The 26,408-nt window shown below is 45.1% G+C and overlaps 1 protein-coding gene across 2 annotated transcripts in view; it reads right to left on the bottom strand.

Moving 5' to 3' along the window:
- Window positions 1-21,659, bottom strand: part of ADCY9 (adenylate cyclase 9) — a 132,141-nt gene extending 110,482 nt beyond the window's left edge. For both annotated transcript variants that reach the window (XM_082671129.1, XM_082671130.1), the window contains exon 1: window positions 19,930-21,659. In XM_082671129.1, the coding sequence (XP_082527255.1) occupies window positions 19,930-21,622 (1,693 nt within the window). In that variant the 5' untranslated portion in view covers window positions 21,623-21,659. The remainder of the gene's footprint in view (window positions 1-19,929) is intronic.
- Between the last annotated feature and the right edge of the window lie 4,749 nt (window positions 21,660-26,408).

The raw sequence follows: 26,408 nt of genomic DNA, 5'->3' as shown, positions 1-26,408 counted from the left end.
ACTGAGAAATATTTATAGGTCTGTGCTTTATGGAAAAGGAAGACAGGCGTGCTAATGTATGTCGACGGAACATCCCGGGGCAGGGACAGGAGGCTCAGGAAGGGAAAATACTTTCACTGCATGTTTATATTTCAGGAGCCGCTGGCACTTCACATTTTTTTTTCTCATGGTATATGAATTAGAACCAGTAATTACAGAGGATTTGAGAACACTATTCACTTAACATTAAAGAAAAGGTTGTAAACAGCTCACAGCACACCGTGAAACCATCTCCGCCTCCTCCTACTGCCACCCTTGGGATCGGGAGTGTTCCCCAACCCCAGGAGAGGAGTGCTCCCCAACTCCAGGAGAGCTGGCTTCGCTCTAGACACTTCATCATCCCTACAGAACAACCAATACTTTCCAGAGCTCCCGATGAAAGTTTAAGAAATATGTTTGTTATAAGGTTTTTTTAAAAAGACACAAAGGTGAAATCTAAGACACTTAGCAGGTGACTATTAAGGAATATATCTCTTACACATTAAACCCACATTCATCTTGACACTCACAGCACCGCTCAAAACCTTCAAGAGTGCTTTACCTCTCACCACATCAAGTCTGAACGTCTTCCTTTCATTCATTCACACCCACAGGGTCAATACCGGAGCACCTGAGGTGAGCCCCCGACCAGTTGGGGCGGAGAGCGGTTGTGTCTGCAGGGGCAAGCAGGTAAAAGCTGCTGCAAGGGGCCAGCAGAGTGGGGAGGCGGGGAGTCCTTCCACTCTGGGGGCTGAGGAGAGGGGAGGAGTGCAGAGAGGCCCTGCTCTGAGAAAACTCAACCAGTAAGGGTGCAGGCTCAAGGCAGAAAAAACAGTTGTGCCTGGTCTAAGGGACTGGAGCCATCTCGGGGAAATGAAGAGTAGAAATGCAAAGTCTGAGTTGGTTGCATAATCCAGTTTCACAATTTCTCCTAAGAACAAGCACCTAAATTTTCATTTTAAAAACACTGCATGGGGACTTCCCTGGTGGCACAGTGGTTAAGAATCTGCCTGCCAATGCAGGGGACATGGGTTCGATCCCTGGTCCGGGAAGATCCCACATGCCACAGTGCAACTAAGCCTGTGCGCCACAACTACTGAGCCCGTATGCTACAACTACTGAAGCCTGCGCGCCTAGAGCCCGTGCCCCACAAAAGAAACCACCACAATGAGAAGTCCGCGCACCACAACGAAGAGTAGCCCCCGCTCACCGCAACTAGAGAAAGCCCACACGCAGCAACAAGGACCCAACTCAGCCAAAAAAAAACAAAAACAAAAACACTGCATGTTTTCATTAAAGTCACAGGCTTAATGCTTTGCATCCTTAAGGGCCATTTTCTTTCTTTATGCCCCCACCTCAAACCATCCTTGACAGCAGAAGCCTGATACTCTTTGGGGGATCTCCCTTTCACCTGTTCCAGAAAGAGACCCCACCCCCACCTGGCCCCAGTTGATGGATGGAGCAAAGTAAGACCAAGCCAACAGGGCCTCACTCCCCTTACTGGTGACTGGTGAGAGCATGGACATGGTCCTGCCCTGGCCAAAGGGACCTGAGGGAGGTCTGCTTGGGGATGTCTAGGAAAAGTTTCATTACTAATAAGACATGCATGTGAAGGAAAGGCCCTCTTCTTTACTGGATGTCATGTCACCTGGAATGTCTACAGACACCTTGTGCCACAAGAGAAGACATCTCCCACACAGCAGGGATGGCAGAGAGCAAAGACAGACAGCACCTGGGTCCTTGAAAATGTCATCAAACCTCTGACTTAAAAACCTGGAACTGCCACACTTCTTGTTATATGAGATAAGAAATTCTTTTATTTTTAGCTACTTTTAGTTAGGTCTTCATTAACTCACACACTACTAATTTGAAACTACCTTGGCTTTATTTGTAAGCATTTCTACATATGTTTACATCCCTTATGAAGTGAGGAGTTTTCTATTTTATGGTGAAGCTTTGTTTTATTTTACAACATCTCCTGTGGGTTTTTTTCCCTTTTTCTTTTTTTTTTTTTTTTTTTTGGCTGTGCTGCACGGCTTGCAGGATCTCAGTTCCCTGACCAGGGACTGAACCCAGGCCACAGCAGTGAAAGCCCAGAACCCTAACCACTAGGAAACCAGGGAACTCCCCGACATCTCTTCTTTAAGGAAAACACACGGTAAGAGCTCTGGCAGCATTTCACACAGTTCAGGGAAGGCACTCAATCTAGTGGACATAAGTGTTCCAGGCCCTGGAAGATGTACTCACTGTGATCTCCCCATGGCTAAATAAAGCATCACATGCTTTAAGATCCTTCACTCTATTCTACACTTCTTAGCAATCTTGTTCCTATTAACTAGGCCCCCCACATATTTTGATTTCGTGGAGAAAATGCCCTGGGCAGTAGATATGAATATTCTACCCGCAGAAAAATACACTATATTCCCCAATGTAAAGTAATACATTGGCACCTAGCTTGTATATCAGTCTCATGATTAGCATGAATCAGTCCTCCTAAACTTGTACAACTCTGAACACCAATGGAAATGAAGATTCTGAATGTCTGACTTCTATCTCTCCCAAGAGGCTGCAGCAGCACCATCCACCGCATCCCCCTCTGCCCTGCAGAGACAAACTACGAAATCTCAATCTCCAATCGCACTGCCTTGTACTACGATACATTCCAATTAATTGTCAGTGTTAGTTAATGTTAGTCTTCGAGGTTTCTGTGTTTTCTATAACAGCTTTTTTGAGATACGATTCACATACCATACAATTCATCCATTTATAGTATACAATTCAGTGATATTTAGTATATTCACAGAGTTGTACAACCATCACCACAATCAATTTCAGAACATTTTCACTGCCTCAAAAAGAAACCCCATACCCATAAGCAGTCACCCTCCTTTTCCCTTCAATTCCCCCAGCCTGAGGCAACCACTAATTTATTTTCTGTTTCTATGCATTTGCCTGTTCTGGACACTTGATATCCTTTAATATGCAGCCTTTTGTGTCTGGCTTCTTTCACTGAGCAGGATGTTTGGGAGCTTCATCCACATGGTAGTGTGTGTCAGTGCTTCATTCCTTTTTATGGCTGAACAGTATTCCATCTAACGACAGACCACATTTGTTTATCTGTTCAGCACTGGATGGACATCTGGATTGTTTCCACCTTGTGGCTGTTACGACGAATAACGTTTTCTGGTTTTCTGGGTGCACACCTGGAGTGGACTGCTGGGTCACATGGTAACGCTGTTTGACCTTCTGAGGAGCCGCCAGGCTGCTCCCGCCCCGGCAGGGGGCTCCACCTCACACCCCACCAGCACGATGGGTGTAGTCTGGGGGAGTTTCGAGACAAGGACCACGGTTTATTCGTCCTCGTATCCTCAATCCCTACCAGGCCCTCAAAAACTTTGTTTAATGAATGAATGTGAACAAATGTGGCTTAAAAAAGAAAAAGCAAAATGTAGCCCAGCAGCAGAGTAACAGGCGCTTTCAAGGATGGTTCCTCCCTGGCGGGATCCTGACACAGGCTACACACTCCCTCTGTGCCCTGGAGGAGGTGCCCCCACTTACCTGCAGCTTTACCTCCCCACCCACAGGCTCGAAGAATATCCTAGCAGAAGGCAAATGACATCTGCTGCAACCCCGTGGGCCCGAGGGCTGCCTCACAGTGTGGGCTCATCCACTCATAGGCATTGTAACCCAGCTGCCCTACCGGGCGTTCCAAGCTGCCCACAAGGGCAACTTCTCAGGGGGACCAATAAACACACCTTGGGGGGGGCAGGCGACACCACTCCCCAGAGTGGGGGCTGAGGTGGCACTGGAGCATCCCACCCACTCTACCTTCTCAGCACACGGCCTCCACCATCATCTTCGTCGCCACAGAGGGACCCTGCCTCTTCCTTTGCCCCAAAGGAGGAAGAGTAGTTTTCTGATTAGAGACTCACTTTTCTCCTCTTCTACCCTGAACAGTACTGACACTTAATATCGCTGACATGTTCACATACTTCTTCTTGTTTTAACTACATAAAAACAAATAAAAATGAACTATGAACCAATGACCTTGTTTGGGAGCTGAGCACTGTCGGTAGCCAATGTTTTTTTAGAAAAACGTTCTATATTAAGGTTGCACCGTGGGAACACTGCTAGCCATGGATAGTATCCCACATCCCTGTGCTCGAAGGACAGTTAACAAGTGGAGAGTGTCCGGACGGCATGGGAGGCCCCCGGCTCACTAGCCCCACGGAAACCAGAGGGGAAGCCTAATTTTACCACACTGTATTTAGACAGTTTGGATTCATTTGAACAAGAAAGTTCCTAGAGCTGCTCGGGGCTTTTTTTTTTTTTTTTTTTTTTGGTCAATATTTAATTAGCACTTTTTTAAAGCTTGCCCTAGATAACAACTGTTTATCTAACATACAATTCCAAAGTTGCCAAATCCAATGCCAGCCCAGAGGGGACAGCCAAAACCCATATGTTTATCAAAAAGAAAAGGTCTCTAAACATGTTATATCTACATGATAGTTCTTTTCCTAATCGTAATACCACTCCAACTTACAGGGAACAAAGTCATTATTTCAATCAGGATACATCATTCATAGCTACCTATTATGAGCTTGGCTCTCAACTGAGAGGACATTTGCTGAAACATCTGATTGCCAGATGTGACTAACAACAGGGTCCTTCTTACAAGTTTCTCATTTTAAAAAGTGGCAGAGGTTTGTCCAAAAGTTAAATATAGAGTTACTCTATGACCCAGCAATTCCACTCCTAGGCATATACCCCAAACAACTGAAAACATGTACTCAAAAAAAAAAAAAAAGAAGGTTCACAGCAGCACTATTCACAATAGTCAAAAGGTGGAAATAGCTTAAATATCCATGAGCAGACGAATGGATAAACAAAATGTGGTCCATCCACACAATGGAGTAGTATTCAGCCATAAAAAGAAATGAAGTTCCAATACATGCTACAACATGGATGAACCTTGAAAATATTATGCTAAGTGAAAGAAGCCAGACACAAAAGGTCCCATATGATCTATTCACACGAAATATCCAGCGTAGGCAAATGCATGGAGACGGAGAGTAGATTAGTGATTGTCAGGTGCTGGGAAGAAGGAGGAATGGGGAGAGACTGCTTAACAGATATGGGGTTTTCATCTGGGGCCATGAAAATGTGCTGGAATTAGAGGCTGTACAACACTGTGAATGTACTAAATGCCAATGAATTGGTAACTTTAAAATGGTTAATTTTATGTAATGTGAATTTCACATCAATTTTTTAAAAAGTGAACAGAACATCAGGAAAGTGTTGGATTACAGCAAGGAGGTGGGTGGCAGAGCAGAGCCCTTAAAAAGTTCTCCATGTGGTAGGAGAAGCCCAGCGTCAGTTTATAAAAGCAATTAGGGCAGCATCACCAGGCCTGTAGTTTAGACTGGGAGCCAGTCAGGTTCAGATCAATCCTAAGTCCCTACCCAAGGACTTTCCATGACAGTCTTACAAAGACTATCGTTAAGAAATGTTGACCCCTGATCCCAGACGCTGGGCGAGCAGCTCAGGATGCCCCGTGGAGAAGTACGAACTGAGCACCTGACACATGAAAATACATTTTTCTTTATCTGTAAAAGGGGGGAAGCGGGAATTCAAGTGCTGCGTTCACAGTCATAAATCAGCCATAAAATTTATTAACATCTCTTCAGAGAGATGAATGCACCTTCCTTCCACCAGACACAAAATCATGAACAGCAGTGACTACGTCCTCACCCTGCTCTATTTTTCTGCGCAGCCCCAGTGCTGTGAAACACTGTGTCCAGCTTCTCATGTATCTGGTTTTACAGTCTCCCTTATCACAATCCCCATCCCGATCCCCCTGTGCCTGGAGCTCACGGCAGGGGGAGAAGCACATGCAAAGGGCAGGTGAGCACCAAAGACGAAAGGTGAGTTGTCTGGATAGGAGGGAAGCCTGCATCTGACTCCCTCCTTGACTCTCAGTGGTGGGGACCTGACACTAGAGCACCCACTCCCGCTGTGCCCCCCCACCACCGCTTTCTCACAGCTGCTGGGGAGGGCGGGTACCATTCATTGCATGGGTTTCAACACTTGAGAAACAGGTTGGGGGGAGGGGGCAGGCTGAAAACCAACATCCGCTAAACACCTACCACGCACCAGGCACTCTTACATGCCCCATCCCATTTGATCAGAACCAGAACTCCTCAGGTTAGGCGACACGCTTTCCTAAAGAGAAAAATGATGCACACATGGCGTTTATTAACATGTTAACTACTAGACAATTAAGACATTGACAACCCATCCTCTTAAGAATTGAATCTACCTTAATTTTTAACCTCAGAGAACAGTCTTACTAAACCAGAAGGCCGAAGCCTCCATAGGCTTGACAGACACAGGAATGTAACCTGCAGCGTGAGGAGCGAGCACAGATCAGGTAACTTCGGAGTCGCCTGGGCCTGCACTGGGCGCCTGGCACCTGGCCAGGCCCTTCAGGAAGAACAGACCTTCCTAAAACAAACAGCAACCACAGACTAGCACCATACTAAAGGCTGGACGACTAAATTTGGGGGCTGCAAACCCATGCACACCTTCAGCTTAAACCAAAGAGGAAGAAATAAGGCCTCTCCTTCCTTGGCAGGGTATTAGAGGATGCCCAACGCACACACTTCCTATACAATCAGCTATTCTTACCAGATCGTTCTTGGGGAAGTCTGCAAAGTACTTTCCCAAAATTCTGGTAAATTTCAACAACAATCAATACTTCCCAAATTTAACATTCACGTTTTAGCTTTATAATACAACGAGTTATAGAATGAATTGTTAATGAATTCTAATTAATTCATCATTAGTTATAGAATCTATAATTCCCATTTTCTATCTCTACACACTCAAAAGAAACCTACTTCAGTCTTGTGGAAAACATGCTACATTTACTAAGACACAGATTTGATTCAAATTTCCCTTTCTCCTCCCCCTTAAAAATATAATAAAAATAACTGTCATAACATCTTACTCATCTGAACTCAGTACCTAGCAACTTATTCAGAACATAGCTGACAACCAAAAACTTGCACAAAGACGGAACTCTTAGTCTCTTTAATGAAACTATATCTGCAAGGTTAATGAGCTTGGTTATTTGGGGGTTTTTTTATGGAGTAAAGTGAAAACCAGGAGCAAACCTGTTATAGGAAAGCATACACTGATAGCTACATAAGCTGATAGCAAGACAGCAAGCAGAAAAAGTATTTAAAAACATAAGAACTGGAAAAACAATAATCTTGGTTTATTTAAAATAAAGCAAAAAGTCCGATTTTTATAGTCAAATTGCTATATCAATAAAAGCCAAATAACAAGCAATAAAAATAACTGAGTCAACAAGAAAATTAAATTTTATTTGGCATATTTCATTTTTATGAAGGTAAAAAGTGTTTTATACATTTCAGAAACACAGAACCAAATGTTTAAACTGCTTAACCAGGAAAACATCTGATTGACTAAAGGGGGAAATCCTGAGCTCTTCAGAAAACTTGACAAATCCAGAAAGACTTATTAATACTATATTTGATATTTATATCTAACAACATATCAAATGAGGCTGGTTTCAAAGTCAACCACATGCTACTCCCAAAGCTGTCTATTCAGGAACTGGCTGGGAGAAAGGAAGGGGATCAGAGAATTTAATATTTAATCAACATGGATCAAGCTTAGAAAAGAGAACAGCTGTTAAAAAAAAAAAACTAAACTGATTATGTGAAACTACAATTCAGTATTAAATCTCATTTAATCATGTCTCTCAGGAAAACTTCTAAACACTAGTGAAAATGAAATAGCCATATTTTAGTCAAGTTATATTATTAAATAATAAAAGATTTTTTATCATTTCAATTTATTTTCAAATAATCAGTTTGTTGATTTTGAAAAAAGAATCACTTTTCCATCAACTGATGAATGGATAAACAAAATGTGATCTATCCATACAATGGAATATTATGCAACCAAATAAAGGGATGAAGTACTGATACAGGCTACAACACAGGTAACCTTGAAAACAATATGCTCAGTGAAAGAAATCAGACACAAAAGGCTGCATATTGCATGATTTCATGTGTATGAAACGTCCAGAATAGGCAAATCCACAGAGACAGAAAGTAGATTAGTGGTTGCCAGGGCCTGGGAGGTTTAGGTGGAAATGGGAAGTGAGTGCTAATGGGTACAGAGGTTCATTTGGGGGTGATAAAAATGTTCTAAGATTGATTATGGTGATGTGCACACATCTGTCAATATACTAAAAATCACTGAATTGCATACTTTAACTGGTACAGTATGTGAATTATATGTCAAAAAGAGCTGTTATTTAAAAAAGAAAAGCTTAAAATCAGCCACTCTAAGAACCTTGTTCATATTCCTTGTTCAGGAAAGTTCCACACACCATAACCAATGTTGTTGAAAGAAACAGAAACCTTAGTGCAAACTGGAACACCTCCAGGGGAGTATATGGAATTGGAAATTTAATAGCTACTAAATAAAGTAACATCATGACTAGAGCTATGAAAGCAAACATTTGCATTTGAACTTCAAATGGCAGAGGGACAAAGTTGTTATCTTAGAATCATCAGCTCTGAAAGTGTTCATAAATCACAATTTCTTTCAGGAGCCAGAAAGAACACAGAGTTAATTAAGTTATTCCAGCTGAGAAAGTCACTATGAAATGTGTGTTAGAGACCAGAAAAATCCTTTGAAATGTTTTGTTTGCATGGTGCTCCTGCAATTACTGACACACTGAGTCAGTCGCCTTAGCTGGTAGAAAACATATGACTCCAACGGGCTGTGAATAACAGTTTCTCTGAGGGAAGCTACAGTTTCACAAGTTGGGCCTTTGTTGAGGTGAAATTCTCTCTCAGGTCAGATGACATATGTACCCAGAGTCAACGCTGTCTTTCAGAACAAAGTAGAGTGTTTTTCCTTTTCACTTTGTTTCTCCAGCCATGCAAATCACAGAAAATGTTATATTACTTTCCATGAGCTGCTTTGCTATGCTTCGCTATTTGTAAGAAAGGATAAGAAAACCATTCAATTTCTTTTATAAATCCTTTACAATTAAATCCAAGGGTTTCCTTTTATCATTTGGTGACCTCTAATTCCTAATTAAGAGGCCTAAGCTAGACACTTTCCAGGTGTATTAATTTGGGGGCTACTAAAGTCACACTAACTACACAGTAAATACATAGGACCCTGGCATACTAACTATACAGTCAGCAGATCCAGGAACTCACCGTCAGGAGCAAGTGAGTCTTTTATTAACGGAATAATCAGTAAGAACATTATTAATCCAGTATTTGCTCTGTCCTGCCAGTGAAAAACTTGCCAACACAAGTGAAATTCATCTTACTGGCAACTAACCTTCCAATCTCTCTCCAAAGTAATGTTCAAACAGAAACTGAAGCACATTTTTTTAATTTAATCACTTCACATTTTCTCCAAGCCATTTCAAAAGTAGTTCTCAAACTTTCAAAATAAAATGGGTTTCCTCTAATGATACCCTGGCTTTATATAACAAATGTGATTTTAAAAATGTGTAAATTATACTTCTATAACTCCATCTTACTTACTTATATTTAAAGGAAGTAAAGAATCCTTTAGAACATTAAGAATTTCACCATGCCCCGCAATTTAGCGGTTAGGTAAATCTGAGTTTCCATGTGCTAAATTTATCTAAATAAGGGTTCACAGTTTAAACAAATGAATGAAGAAGAAACCAGTTTTTCATATGAAGAACGCGTACTATGTTCCAGTCACAGAAGCTCAGCTATTCTTAGAGAAGGGTGGGGGATTTAAAGCGCATCTAGTTCAAACTTTACGTTTTACAAACAGGAAGAAACTGAGACAGAGAGATTAAATTATTTTCCCGAAAGTGTTTAACTAGTTAGTGGAGAAAACATCTCAAGATGAAAAGCTAATCTACTGAACAAATTTATTTTTTCAAACAATAATTCTATAAAAGTACTTTTCTTTCAGAACATCACCCTTCCCTGGTTTTAGACAGCTCATTCACAAAACAAAAATTAACATTAATGACCACAAGAAGCATTTCTCATGGGGAAAAGAACTCGTTTATGAAGTTACAGAATGCAGTATAATCCACACTTGAGACGTTAACACTTAATAGGGCAGAACTAAATCAATGCGCAATAGTCTCTTTCACTTAAAATGTCAAAGTCTTAACGGGATATTGTATGTTGATATCCATAAACAAGAATATAAATCACCTGCATGTGGGTTTTCTTCCTCTCTACAAACTACGTGGTAAAAAACCAAAGTTAATATTTCCCATACAATTCAAACACAAATATAAATATCTAAAAGCTGATTTCAGTAGCACATTTTTCTTTGGGAGAAAAAAAAATGAACAGAATTTAATAGCATTACATAAAAATCCTGGAAATTATGCACAAAGATTATGCTGGAGCTTTGCCGAAAAAAGGGTATGCTGGCTTTCCATGTGCATAAATTATAATCAAATAGGAACTGTAAGGAGCATTATTAAAGATAAATATACTTCCTGAAATCTCCGTTTTAAAAAGCTTAAAAATGATTGCGTAAACTAAGCCATTCAACCCCATATTTCCTGAACCCTAAATAAACACTTGGGTTTTCAATCCTCTGAGTTCCTGCCCGGCGGCCTTCCCCGAAGAACTCAGGAGCCCGGGAGCCCGGGACTGCCCACTGTCCCACACGCATGGGCCCATTTCACACTCCCGGGCACTCTCCCCTCTCCTTCCCTAAGTTCTTTAATGATCCTACCAGTAGCCTCTATTTAATTAACCACTCAACTATTCCTGGAAAACCAGTTGTTGCCTTCCCTCTCCTTTCTGGTTTGTTCCATGTAAATGTCTGGGTTGTGGTTATTCATTCATTCATTCATGTCACAAATATTGAGCATCTGCTATATGCCAGCTATGTTTCTGGCACTAGGAATACAGCAGTAAATAAAATGTGCAAACATTCCTGCTCTCAAGACACATTCCAGTGGGGTGGAGACAGATCAGAAACAAAATAAGTAAGTCAAATGCACATTATACAAGACAGAAAGGAGAGTGGCAGGGCAGTCATTCCAGGAATCACTATTCAGAACAAGGTTCCTGTGAAGGGGATTCCTGAAGTTGGGCCTCCTGGAACCCTTCACAGCTGTCCTGGGGGATGGGGCTCGACGGGCTGGGGGCACACTTCAGTCTGCAAACAAGTGATCTACATTTTGGTCTAGGATTTCTTTCATTTCTTTCATTTTATTGTTCTTTATCCTTATTTACCAACATTCACAGGCACCTGTCCCTCAACAGGCATTAGTGGGAAGATACCAGAGACAGATATGCTGCATTGCTCTATAATTGTCAATTGTAAGAATGTAAATTAAAGCTGCTGAGGAGCTTGAAAAAGCACAAACCATTTGTTCAGCAGTGCTCTTTCTTCATACAAACATGCATATAGTGTTAATTTTCTTTTCAAAAAAGAGGGTAAACCTTACCTCAGTCTCGCTAAACAAACATACCAGACAAACAGAATTAATGAGATTTTAATGCCTATAATTTCTCTACTCCATAAAAATGTTACTCGATGAGTACAAACACTGCCAGTTTGTATGAAAAGGATTCAGGGGCCAACTGGAAAGGGTTCTCAGGGCCCAAGACAGGACAATCTGAGCATCAAAAAAAAGAAAAATGATATCTGTAATGGAGGGAAATACACCAAAGAAGCTAAAATCCAAGAGTTTATATTGATTCTTGAAAAAAGCCACTGGTCACCTTCACAAGATGTTAAGAAACCAACTCAGCCTGAAACCTGGAGGATAACGGGAAAGAATCAAGGAAATAGTACACAAACTTCTCAACATACACAGTCCCCAAGATCCTAAGATTTCACAATGACTGAGATAACAACGTGCCTGAAAACATTGAACAGGAAAGAGCTGAACGAAGAAAGGTATAGGTTTTTTTCTGTTGTTGCTGCTACTAAGAAAACTGTCCCCACTTTCAGTAACGCTATTTGGTGAATCTAATCTCTACGGAGAGTTACTATGTGCTGAGTACTTTTCTAAGTACTTAATATTATTTTCTCTTTTAATCCTTAAAACAATTTCTATGAAGCGGGGACCAATGTTTTCTAATACAGTCCTTTGGGATTAAATATTGGCTCCACCACTTAGTAGCTTCTTCTAGCTGTGTGACCATTGCAAGTTACTTAACCTCTCTGTGCTTCAGTTCCCTCACCTATAAAATGGAGATAGTAAGTCTCCCTATCTCCAGCCCTTTTTGTATAGAGCATTTGTTTAGGTGATTATTTGATTAATGTCTACTTTCCCTTCTAGGCTGTAGGGTCTAAGAGGGCACAGAGCTCTATCTCCAGAACCTAGTCCAGGCCTCACAAATAGTAGAAACTCACTTGATACTTATTTAATAAATAAATGAGTTTACAGCAGAATACAGTAGAGCTGAATAACTAACTACTCTGGTGTAAACGTCGTCCAATATCTCCAGAGTCCCAAAGCTAAAGATTTTCCCATAATTTCTCAACTATCAAGGGTCACATCATCTTAAGTACCTCTAAGCTCTGGGGACCAGAAGCAGCCCAAGAATAATACTGCCTAAACTCCCTAGAGTTTTTCAGTAAAGAAGCTACCAAACCTGGCAGCTACAGTTTAACTAGGGCAAGTTATTGGTGTTCTGTATTTTGGACACTTGCCCTTTTTCATTCGAGAAACTGACACAATCACAGTCCCTGGTGTGTTCTGGGTTTCAGTACCCAGTTATGCAAGATGTGCACCAAACAGAGTGCCAGAAAAAAGAAACACCCTTGAGTGCAGTACAAAACGTGACTCCCCAGGCAGAAGAGTTGGTTATTATTTATTGAACGCCTGTTGCAATCAAGTCACTATGCTAATAAGTGCTTTACTTGAATAATCATCTCGTTTGAGTCTCCCAACAGGCCTCTGACGGAGGAGCTATCATTCCTAGCTTGCCCAAGGTTCCACAGTTCAGAAATGAGAAATGAATCCAAATGTATGGGAAACCAAAACCCACGCACAGGACCGCTATACTATTCTGCCAAAGGTGGAGCCCGGCAAAAATAAATCAAAAAACAAAGTTGACAGTCTTCATCCTGACGCCTCAACACCAGCAGCAGAGATCTGGCAGAATCACAAAGGATTTTTTTGAGAAAAAGGAAATGTATGAACTGAAGTCACTTGCTACTTCCACAATAAATGTCACACGTCTATCCTAATTCCAGTGTGAACTGTCCCATCTACATGAGAATGTGTGTTTGAGGAGTAGGTACAAAACCCTCACTCTTCCTATCTTACCATTTAGGGAAGCAGTTCTGAAAGTGCGGTGTGCAGACCCTCATGGGTCCCTAAGACTTCTACCGGGTATCTGTGAGATCAAAACTATTTTCATAATAACACTAAGACATTATTTGCCTTTCTCAGTGTTGACATTGGCCTTGATGGTACAAAAGCAAAGGTGGTTAAGACTGCTGGTGCCTGACTAAACTGTGCTAGTCATCAGTGAGCTCTGTCTCACCACACACTTGCAGAAGGAAAAAACGGTCATTTGCACTTAAGAATGTCCTCTGATGAAGCAGTAAAATCGAATAATTGTGTTCAATCTTGAGTGTGTGTCCCTTTAACGTTCTGTGGGATGACATGGGAACAGCACCGCCCAGAGCACTGACGTGATTGGTTGTCACCAAAAGCATCTGCACACCTGTTTGGGCTGCAAGCTGAACTAGCTGCTTTTTTGATGGAACATCGTTTATACTTGACCCACAGACAGACTATGGTCACTCAGACTTGAGTATCTGGCAGACCGTTCCTGAAAAATGAATGAAATGAGTCTGTCGCTTCAAGGAAAACAACTGACAGTATTTGTTGCCAAGGATGAAACTCAAACTTTCAAGTGAAAACCAGAATTTTGGAAAGCTTTTATCTGCCACTGTGAAGCTGACATCGTCCCCATATTTAAAGACTTCGCTTCTGTCAACATTTGGAAGATCTGCATAACTCAAGAAACCATAATTTTCCAAATGACCAATACATGACGTTAGAAAATCACACCCGGGGAAAGGTTCGTTTAAAAATCCAACGGGGGCTTCCCTGGTGGCGCAGTGGTTGAGAGTCCACCTGCCGATGCAGGGGACACGGGTTCGTGCCCCGGTCTGGGAAGATCCCACATGCCACGGATCGGCTGGGCCCGTGAGCCATGGCCGCTGAGCCTGCGCGTCTGGAGCCTGTGCTCCGCAACGGGAGAGGCCACAACAGTGAGAGGCCCGCGTACTGCAAAAAAAAAAAAAAAAAAAAAAATCCAACGGGGTTTTGATAGCAGACGAAAAAACTGATTAGTAGGATTTCAGATTCCATATTGCAACTAACCCTTAAGAAACTACCACTTCTTGGATGTTGGTACAGTATCAAAGAAAAACATCCACAATTGTCTAAAACAGCTATCAAAATGCTCCTCCACTTTCCAATTATATATCTCTGAGAGCCAGATTTTCCACACATTCTTCAACATAGTGCAACAGACTGAAGGCCAAAGCAGTTAAGAAAATCCAGCTGACAGGCTTAAAAATGGCTAAATGGCTAACATGGTAAATATTTATTATGTGTGTATGTGGAATGACTATACTCTCACAATATCGAAATCCAAACAGAAATACCAATTAAGTCACCAATCAACAGAGAGACGAAAATTTAAGCACATGTGCACACACGATAGAAAATTCACTGTGTTCTTTTCAAGATTATTATTCCACAGCAAAGTACATAGGCGACACTAACCAGTAAGTAGAAATACAATTATTATTTGAAGGCTGGCTAGTAAATGAGAACCCCAAAATTTCTTTACTTATTCTACTTGCTTCTTTTTAATTTTTCCTTCTTAGTTATTCTACCTGAAAAGATTATCCTCCCTGCTTCATTCCACCTGAAATTCAGGGAACCATTCCCTTAACTTTCTTTGCCAAAGGCTAATTCTACTCAAAAGCTGGTCCTCAGGATTAACAGCTTGGGGCGGGGGGGTACCTCCCTGGTGGCGCAGTGGTTAAGAATCCACCTGCTAATGCAGGGGACACGGATTCGAGCCCAGGTCCGGGAAGATCCCACATGCCGCGGAGCACGGGTGCACTAAGCCTGTGTGCCACAGTACTGAGCCTGCGCTCTAGAGCCCCTGAGCCACAACTACTGAAGCCTGCGCACCTGGAGCCCGTGCTGCGCAACAAGAGAAGCCACCACAAGGAGAAGCGCACACCGCAACGAAGAGTAGCCCCCGCTCACCGCAACTCAGAGAAAGCCCGCGCACAGCCATCCATCCATCCATCCATCAATCAATAAATATTAAAAAAAAAAAAGAATTAACAGCTGTGTGCTCCTCTGGAAGCCACATAATTTGGTCTGAAGGAGCCTGAATAAACGGTCATCGGGGGCTGCCTGAGCACCGACTCCACAGCTGTTTGTCGTCTCCGATCCCAGATGTCAAGCCAAATTTTCTGCTTCATCTTATCTCTGCCCCTTGTTACTCGAGAGGCTGTTTCGACGTGCACAAGCGAGTCGGTGCAAGGACGCAGGTGAGCAGGGAGTTTCTCTTCAACATGACTTAAGAGCAGACACCAAGCGGTCAGCTGTGGGCAAGCACTACCGTGGCAAGGGTTACAAGCTATCCAAGCTACCAGTTGAAGCCAGGGGTGCATTTGAGCAAGCAAACTGCACCCTAAACTAGTGTGTAGCCAGGGTTCCTAGCTGTAGCTGGCAGGGAACCAGGGAGCCCAGACTTCCAGTTTGGGACAGCTGCTGGCAAAAGCTGAAGCGCCAAGTATGTCTGTCCACTGTCAGTTTGAGGAGTGGCCCCAGACAGGGGCTAGACAGGGACTCTTCCAAGTGCCACCCATCAGCACATGGTGAAGGGCTCGGTCACTGAGGTGGCCAGTGGGTAACCATCTCTACCAATGCACATCAACAGATCTTTCCCCGAGCTAAAAGCTTGGTTTGGGGGGGAAGTCTTGTTTTGTTTCTGCACCTAACAATGCAGTAGCCTCGACATTCCCTTCTACAAATACATGAGTGTTGGTGTCGATTTGGAATGACTGTGCACCTTCGTTTTATCTTCCTAGTATTTAAGAGAAAATATGACTGTATTTTCTGACAGTTTCACTTTCTTTGTGACTCTCTACCTATGAAAGGAAAAACTAACAGTTCTAGACAACACTCCTCACCTTTTTGCTTGTGGCCCAAGACAGAACGGAACAGCCAGTACCCTCATGGGCCCGGTGGTATGTCCCAAATAGTGTGAAAGGATCCTTCTTCCCATCACTCAAATCAGACTATTTCTTCCTAATCTTTAATAATAATTGCCCCTCACTTTCTGGATCATTTCCAAAATCCTAGTCCTGTGCTGAAAATTCTTTCAACCTTCTCTCTAAGTGATTGGGCACCCTCTCTAAAATTTCACACACAAACTTTATCTTTTACTTGTTTATTGTCTGATCATCCTTTTAGAACAGAATCACCACGAGGGCAGAAATTTTGGTGTTTTGTTCACTGCTGTATCCCCAGCACCTAGAAATGTGCCCAAAACAAAATAAATTATCTGTTGAATGAATGAATGGACAAGCCAGGGGCTCCTGGCCTATTTCATATTCTACAACTTGATTCTGCATTTTCCATTCACACCACAGAAACTTCAAAGGCCTCTCACCCATGACTGATGTCAAACTGTCCCCATGTCAATTCCAGAAACTTGAAAAGCCATTTCCGGTTCAAAGAATCAAGCCCCTTGCCTGCCCCCGTCATCTGTTTAAATACGGTTATAAATCCAATCCAGCTGATCTTACTGCTGCTCACATCTATCCCCTCATCTCCACTACCACTGCTGTTACCTTGGTCTAAGCCACTATTGCCTCTGCCTGGGATTTACTGAAACAGCTCACTAATCACCAACTCACATTCCCTAGAACTGAAAGAGTAAACTTTCTCAAATTGCAAATCAGATCACCTAAGCTTCCTGCTCAAAGCCCATCAGTGGCTACCCATTACCTACAGGATGGAATCCAAACTCCTTCCCAGGTAATCGCAGTCTTCCTTGTCCTGATGAACTACTTAAACTGCCCAGTCCACCAAGAAACGTAACCCCAAGCCTTTGCCCACGCTTCCTCCTCTGCACCGAATGTCCTTCTTTTATCCACTGGAAAGCCACTGCTCGACCCAAGACCCCCCAGGTGCGTGCACCTCTCTACTGTATTCCCACCTCTGGACTCGACGATGTTTATACCCTCGAGCTCCCCCAAGTCACAAACCATCACGACTCCACCTGTGCGTCTATGGGGCCAGGCGCCGTGAAAGCACAACAAAGATGTTCTCGAGGTGAGTGAATGTGCAGAAATGATGAAAGTCCACTTCCCACAAAGCCTGTTCAGACAAATTACAGAGCGGCAGCTTCCTTTCACACTGCCAGGCTAGTGCTGGAATCCCCAGTTTATTCAATGGATATTCATTTCTACAGAATCCTCTACTGGTTATTTTTAACCCCAAGATCAGAAAAGGGGACAAAAGGACAAAACTGCCAACACTGCGTAGAGAAAAATATCTGCCACAAACCCAAAGATGGGCTAAAAGGAATCTTATGTATATAACCTTAGCCCTCTGTATGAAAAGGGTCTTCTACAAACTATGCTATCATCTCAACTGAGCAGATTTGTACAATGTCAGGAAAATTGAACTGTGCAGTTTCAAAAAAGGTCAGGAAGTTGTGTAGACATCCTCTATTACTGGGGTCCCGTCCAGAGGTTTTCAAAATGTGCTGAATAAAGCAAAAATCATGGTCTCAGGGAAACTGTTAAAGGAAAGAATATCATACCAAAAAATCACTGGTTAAGCTAAGCCTTCTATCCTTCCCCATATCCCATCCAGTGCTAAAACTTTTCCTTATAAATATACAGTGTACACAAATTTAAAGAAAAGGTTAATTTACGAAATTTACACTATGTGAGTTTTTCCTAAAAATCAACAAACTCATTCTGGCTTTTCTTTTTTTTTTTTTTGGTCAGTGTCTTTGAGACCTTTGATCTGTAAGTTGAAAATAAAATTACACATAAATTAACAAAAATGGGTATTGCCAAAGAATCAAAGACCTGGCAATTTCCAGACATACTTAATGATTACATCTGTTTTTATTTTTGAAATTCAAGTAATACACTGTTCAAAGCACCACTTACAAAACTGCTATCATTGTCATACTTAATCTAATGTAGTACAGCGCTGCTCCATTCTCTGGAATCTGTCCCACAACCCCTGAGGACAGAGCCTGAGACACTCAGATCCCAAAGGTGCCAAAATGTCAAGCAGGGATTACATCCGCACCCCACTCCACTGGCACCTCCAGATTCCAGAGCAAGAGACACCCTCCTGCAAAGGAAGACACTTGTCACAGCAGAATCTCTTAAGCGAACTACAAAGTATAGTTTCTGACCTCATCAATGTAGCCTTGCAAGCTCTTGAGGCAGAGAGAATTATGAAGTGAAAATATATTTCTACTCTACCCACAAATTCTTCAACTGTTGGCAAAATTAACAGAATAAAGAAAAATTAGGATAAGAATAAAGCACCCTCACCAGATAATAGATAAGTAAATGACATGGAACTCCGATCACAAGCAGAGAAAGAAAATATCAACTGAGCACACGGGACTGTGTCAAGGCTGACAATTTACCCAGGCCCTCAAACTCAATCACTTACCAGGGCTGATTTACACTATTACTTCTCCTGTCTCTGATTTAAGCTGTTACTTCTCCTTCTGAGGATTCCATTCCCTGGGGCTTTTCACTGTGTAATTATGCAACGTGGGGGCACCACAAAACACAATACAGCTTTACAAATGTTGGCTTTTTAAAAATTAATGTTATTTTCTCTACATACTTCCAAAATAGATGTTCCCCTCAATCCAGAAGACTTTAGTAAAATATAAGGACAATTTTAAAAAAGGATGGGAGAGGATGTTATTTAGAATTCTTACTTTTGATCCCACTTACTTATACATCATTTCCCAGACCTCAAAGATTTTTGCCCTAAGTGAAAATAAAAGAAAAATAAAATAAAAGAAGCAGCTCAGTGAAAACATAAAGAATAGCAGTAAGGAGCTTAAGACAGGGACACATCTGAGGGGTTGGGGGAGGGGGTCTAAACTTTCAAATCACCTGGTGGTCTGAGAAGTTCAATATTCTAAAATGCTGCAGTCTATAAGGTAAGACAAATACCATGATAAGAAAGCATTGTTAAATAAATGAAAGCTGAAAATGCAAACATTTTAAAAAAAGAGAGCTAGGCAAAAGGCAGTGTGCACTTAGGGGTACATAATTTCATCTAATTCTCAAGGGTCTTGCAGGGCTGAGCCGACTTCCTTATCCCAGCAAAGTGAGGCCCAGAGAGGAGAAAAGTTTTATTCTTCACATTTTTGGAAAAAGGCATAGAAAAACGTTTTGATGGGGCTTCAGGGTGACCAAATGGATCACAAAGGCAATTTCTTATGGTGTTTCAAAGTTTTGACCACTGAAAGGCTCCAATCCCCTTACACTCATCAGACCTGCCCCAGAATCTCAGAAACATTAACAGCCGACTGGCAGGATACATATTGTCAAAGTTCTCCTTCCTTCAAATAAAGGTGTCATCTATGTCAGCACTGTCAGGGTGTGAACAGATCTGTGATACCTCACTCACTGGGGGAAAAGTCCCACTGGTCCTGAGATGCCCCCATGATAAGGTGTCCGAGAACGACTGATCTGCCTCCAGATGCTGACAGTGGAAAAAGACTGTTTTGTTTTTCCAACACAAATGGGATTGGGGAAGGAGATGACAAGGCAAAGAAATGCACATACCTTTCAACTGGTCAGCAACAACGTTCTGGCCGAGGCGTTCAGTAACCTTCCCATCTTCCATTTCGTACCGGTCATCTAGGTATTTTGCAGTGGCCTCGGAAATGTGAACCTTGCCAGCCACTCCCAGCTGCTCCATGAGATTGGCCAAGTTCACATCATTGGACCACACGTCGAATTTAAACCTCCTCATGCCCAAGATGCCGCACAAGACAGTCCCCGTGTGAACCCCAACGCGCATGTTCACCATCTCTTTCTTCTCTTGGCAGAACTGCTCGATAGCCCTTATCATGCCCAAGCCCATTTCAATGCAGCAGTAGGCATGGTCGGCCCGAGGCTCGGGACACCCGGCCACACAATAGTAGCAGTCTCCCAGAGTGCTGATTTTCTCACACTTGGTCTCCTCGCACAACCGGTCGAAGCGGCCGAACAGATCATTGAGGAGCCCCACCAGGGCATGGGCGGACTTATTGGCACTCATCTTGGTGAAGCCCACAATATCTGCGAATAAAATACTGACTTCTTCGATCTGCTGCATTTTGAATGGGCGGAAGGCAATAGGGGGTTTCTGTATGGAAGACTTTTTCTTCCTGTTCTTGGGGCTGGAGGTGGCATGCCTTTTGACAGAATTCTCGCTCTCCTCGTCCCCCTGCTTCATCAAGTCATCAGCTATGATTCTTGGCATCACAGAATGAATCATCCTCTCTTTCAGAGCTTTTTCCACTTCCAGATCCTTTCCATGCATAATTGACTGGCCCACCTTGAGGAAGGTGCTCCTGGATCTCACCTGGGACATGATGAACAGGTGGATCCCAATGGCGTGAATGCAGACATGCAGCAGGGCTCGGCTCAGCAGCTCCCAGTGCAGGGCCTCTGCTCCAGGTGAGGGGAAGCAGCCTTTGTCTTGGAAATGATAGCCAAAGGTCTCAAAAAGAACAGAATAGGCCACTCCCAAAATCAAGCTCAAGTACAAAGGTAAGTGCATGACGGTGTAGAGCAAAAAGAGCACTTCAATGCACATGGAAAAGCTCCCCACTTGAGATAAGCAAGTGTCTGTGGGCCTGGCTGCCCGAGTATGATTGAAGCTGTCAACTCGTCCTGAGAAGGGCGTCAAAACCTGAAACTGGGAAGCCAGAGTCAGGGCGAACACCAGGAGGGTAAGAACCAGCGAGGTCCACACGTAATGCCGGGCGTACAGCTTGGTGAAGGTAAACAGAAAAAAGCCCACACACACCACGAGGAAGCACAGAGCAGGGGCTACCATGACAGTCAGTTTGGATCTCATGTGGACCCCAAAATAGATGCTCCAGAGAAGGCACGCGAAGCCAATGTAGAAGAGCGCATACCGGAAGCGGCGCTGGGTCTGCGGGAAGCAGCGCTCCATGCAAGCCTCCTCCAGGTTCATGGAGTCGAATTTGGGGTCCCACCACCGGCTGGAGGCCCTCTCGAACAGCTGAGGCAGCTTCTTTTTCCTGCGCAGGCGGCCTCCGGCGCCCATTCTCCGGGGGACGCCCCCTGAGTCCCCGGAGCTGCTACAGCTGGAGGAGATGCTGTACTTGCAGTGTTTCGGGTGGCTGTTGGAGGACAGCTGCTTGGGGTTGATTTTGACCCTCACGCTGTTGCTGTCTCCGCTGGAGTCACAACTCACCTCGGTGCTGTAGTGCTGCAGCAGCTGTTGGTGGGGCGGGGAAGCCATGTTGCCGAGCGCTCGGAAGCCTCCCGGCCGGGGTCACCGGAACCTATCAGCGAGACAACCAGAGTTACACTGGCATCTGTTCCTGCAGGTACGCACACCTGAAGGCCACGAGCTCTACCGGTTTCCTAAGTGGGGGCCCCGGCGGTCTACTGGGAAAGGCACCGTCTGCTCACAACAACCGGGTAATGTCTGAGCGCCACTCCACCGTCCCCCCTCGAGGCCAACCGCAGCCACCGGGGCCGGACCTGGAACACACGGGGGTCCGAGCGGCGGCCGCCCCCGCGCCCGTCCAGCGCCGCCCGAGCCCGCGGTGCGTTTCCTACGCGCGCACTCGCCTGCTCCGCCGCCGGCTCCGGAGGGAAAGTCCAGCCGAGCCCTCTCACGCCGCGGGCCGCTCTCGCAAACACAGCTCTCCCGGCGGCGGCCGCGGGCCCCTCATGCTGCGCACAGAGCGGCGCCTCGGCCGCTTCAAGGCCGGCGGCCGGACCCCCGCCCCCGCCCCGCGCCCGGCGCCCTCGCGCTCTGCTGCTCCGCTGGCGGCGGGCGGGCTGCGAGGCCCGGCGCAAGTTTGCGGATCCCGCGGCGCTGCGGCCGCCCCCGTTGGCGCGGCTCGTCTAGCGGGTCCTGACCCGGCCGCACCGCCCCTCCCGGCCTCCGGGGCCAACCCCGCGCCCCGGAGCCGCCGGGCGCCGAGCGCAGGGCGCGGCGGGCGCGGGCCCCTCAGCCGGCGGCCCGTCCGCGGCGCTGCCGCAGAGCCCGCTCCCGGGACGTCCGCCTGCCCACGCCTGGGGCGGCCTCCCGAGCTAGAGATGCCGCCGCGGCCGCAGCCGCAGCCGAGCCCCTCGATGCCGCTGCCTCATGTCGGAAGAGCCGCCGCCGACGCCACCGCCACCATCTCCAGCCCCCTCCCTCTCCCCCTCCCGCTGTCACTGACAGACTCGCGCCCGCGCCGCCCCTCGCCCCGCCACAGCGCGCACGCGCGGCCCGCGCACGCCACCGCCGGGCCCGGGTACGCGCACAGTGCGCGTGCCGGGACAGCAGGGCCGCGGGACGGGGGCGGGCCGCGCGCTGTGGCGCCGCCCTCCGCCCGAGGCCGCGCTGCGTCCAGGCCGCGGGCTGCAAGCACTGGTTGGGCTGCGGGACAGCGGGCAAGTTGAGAGGCTACCGTTCCCCGCGGCTCGACACCCCCCAGACCCGCTCCGGGAAACCTAAGGGCATCTGATAGTTAAGGAGCAACTGGGGTGTGACGTTTGGGATATGAAAATGTTTGCTCGGCACACCTTGTTTATAAATGAAAGTTTGCAACTATTGCTTGTGCCTAAAGGGAGGGTCCCCTTTCTTCATAAGCAATGAGCAAGTGTCACCCGCGGCCCTAGGCCCTCCCTGAGCGCGTTTGGGGCGACCACCGCAGTGCAATCCGAGCCCCAGCCCCTGCTGGCCCGGCCTGGCGGGCCTCCAGGGCGCGTGGTTGGCCCTAGAAAGTTGGTGACACTGAGAAGCAACTCCTCCAGCCCCAGGGAGAGTTTCCCTTCCCATCCTTGGGTCGTCTCCCCCTCCTCCTGAACAACTGTTTTTCCCTTTCCACAAATGAAGTTTTCAAAGGAGTCTGCTACTCCCGCGGCAGTGTGGCAGTGGCCTCTCGAGCATTGTCTGCAATGTGAAGTACAGTCCTCTGCTCCCCAGGGCACCAGTCCTGACCCTTCTCCACACACTTCACAGTACCTCCTGCCAGTCATGGGGGTCTGCGCCCTCCTTGCCTCACCAGGTTTCACTGTTGAATTAGAAAGTAAAGTATCAATAAAATGTGGCTTGTCTACAGCATGGAATACTATTCAGCCATAAAAAGGAGTGGTGTGCTGATTCATGTTGCAACCCAGGTGAACCTTGAAAACATGATGCTAAGTGAAAAAAGCCAGTCAGGAAAGACTGCATATTGTATGATTCCATATATATGAAATGTCCAGAATAGGCAAAGCCATAGAGACAGAAAGCAAATTAGTGATTGCCAGGGAGTGGGGGTGATGGGAATGAGGAGGCAGTGCTAGTGGGTGAGGGGCTTCTTTGGCGGGTGATGGAAATGTACCCCAACTAGATGGTGGTGGTCACACAACACTGTGAAAGTACTGAATGCCACTGAACTGTACACTTTAAAATGGTTCAAATGGTCAATTTTATGTTGTGTATTTTACCACAATAAAGAAAAAAGAAAACCAAAAAGTAACACAGTGTCTTTGCCATGGTTTTTCTGCAAAAAGTGCATAACCTCCATCTAATCATGAGAAAACATCAGATGAACCCAAATTGAGAAGTGTTTTTCCAAGTTATTTACCAGTACCCATCCAAAGTGTCAAGGTCATGAAAGACAAGTAAAAGACTGAGAAACTGTCACAAGTCACAGAAAACTAAAGGATACAACAACTCTGGATCGTGATTTGGAACCTGGAACAGAAAAGGCCGTCTTGGGGAAACTTGAATAATTTCTGGAGTTTAGTTAGTGGCGTTGAGTTGTGAGGTGTTAATTTCCTGGTTTGGATCATTGTACTATTGTTATGATTAGGCACGATGTTAACATTAGGGGAAGCTTGGGTGTATGGTATAGGGGAACTCTCTAGTACTTTTTGCAACTTTAAAATTGTTTCAAAATAAACATCATAAAAAGTTAAAAATAAACCTTTATTGAGCTTCAACTATGTGCCAGGCACTCTCACATATTCCATTTTTGCAGATGAAGAAATTTGAGGTTCAGAAGAGCAGAGTGCACGGCACAAGCCAGTCAGTGAGACAAGAATAGGAAACTTACATTGAGCGAATGTGCCAAAAACCACTGGACGCTTTCACTTGTGACCTTTTTGGTCCTTACCACAGCCCTCTGAGGTAGATATCATTGTCCCTATTTTAGAGATGTGAAACTGGGGTTGGAGAGTGACATGTCCAAAGTCAGACAATGGGCTAGGGACAGAGTTCAGATTCAAAACTTGATCAGACTCCTGCAGCCATGAAGCTCTGAGCGGCCCAGGCACCACCCTCTGTGAGCGTCCAGGTGGCCCTGACTCCTCTGTTGACCAACCCAGCTGGACAGGCAGCCCTTGGAGACAGTGCTAACTGTGCACCTGCGAGCTCCCCATTCCTCATCTCCTTCAATAATCTGAAAGATTGCCTATCTGTGCTTTTCCTCCCTTCTGCAAATCATTTCAGTCCTCCCACCACTTCTGGTGACTTTGACATTATAAATCATGTCAGATTTTTAGACACAGGGAATGATCATACCCACCTCCCTCCTTCTCTTTTGTATGTCTTCTAGAAGCAGTTAGGCAGCATTCCCTGCTGTTGAATGTCCTCAATCTCCAGGTTAGGGCGTGAGCCATTCCCTAAACCCTTGGGATTGAGGACAATGTGCCTGGCACTGTGGGTTAGGTCCTGGGTGTACGATGATACACCATCTCTGCCTTTAAGGGGCTTGTAGTAGCTGGGAAAGATGCCAAGGGAAAGGGATGGGTTAAGAAAATGGAATCAAGATCCAAATGAGGCCTGTGTATTGTAATTGGCTGAGGTAGCTCTTATGTCTCCTTTTTTTTTTTTTTGGTTTATTTTTTATTGAGGTAACGAGATCTTGATTCAAACCAATCAACTCTATAAGATTTTATGAGGGCTTCCCTGGTGGTGCAGTGGTTAAGAATCCAGCTGCCAATGCAGTGGACACGGGTTCGAGCCCTGGTCCGGAAAGATCCCACATGCTGTGAAGTAGCTAAGCCCATGCGCCACAACTACTGAGCCTGCACTCTAGAGCCCATGCTTCGCAACAAGAGAAGCCACCGCAATGAGAGGCCTGCGCACCGCGACGAAGCCGGCACACTGCTCGCCACAACTAGAGAAAAGCCCGCACACAGCAACGAAGACCCCACGCAGCCAAAAATAAATTAATCATTTAATTTTAGAAAAGATTTTATGAGAGAACCAGGGAAATCTGAACACTGTATTTGATGATTACTAATAAAATATTGTTATAATGGTAAAAAGAAGAGGAAAAAGGGGGAGGAGGGGGAGGAGGGGGAGGGGGAGAAGAAAGAAAGAAAAAGACAATGAAATTAATTAAGCTTGGTGACAGATTACATGTGACGGAGAGTTCTACAAAGGAGGTAACTATATTCTCATTCTCCCCCAGACCTGGAGGGTAGTTGCTGGAGGGCCCTGAGTCCCTTCTTCTCCACCCCCAGCATAAAGGTGCCTGATACCCTGAACGTACAGGGAAGATGCTTTCTCCAACCATCCAACCCGGGTTGCCACTAGATCTGCCAGGGTTTTCTCTCCATCTGTGATATGTGTAGAACTTCCACCCGGACACAACGTGAATCAGAATGCGTCCATACAAACTACAAAAGCTTTCGGAAAGCCTTGCTGGCCCCATCCTGTCATCCTCGCCCGCCCTCCCACGCATGATCACCTGATCAGTGAGGACCTCTGCTCTGAGCTGCTAGAAGTCACCGGGGTGACAACCGTGACTGGCTCCGTATGGATGGAGCACCACATTATTTTTGGTTGTCAGGTGGGCAACCCTCTTGGAGAACCACCCACTGCTACAAGGGATTCCCCTCTCTTACCTGCTCATGTGTCCCAGGCTTTGATTACAAGCTTTGAGTCCTTTCTTCTTTCAACTGATGAGGGTGAGTTTGTAGGAATCTATCCACATTGTTTTTCACCATTGACTTCCTCCATCCTGTTGGCTGGTGACAAGTCTTGGGCAGCTGCCTTCACGCTGGCAGAAGATCAGATTTCTGGGCAAAACAAA

This window comes from Grampus griseus (assembly GCF_964374135.1).
Source record: "Grampus griseus genome assembly, chromosome: 14".
In the NCBI taxonomy this organism is placed as follows: Eukaryota; Metazoa; Chordata; class Mammalia; order Artiodactyla; family Delphinidae; genus Grampus; species Grampus griseus.
Note: the sequence above shows the minus strand (reverse complement) of the source record. Positions and strands in the feature narration are given on the sequence as shown.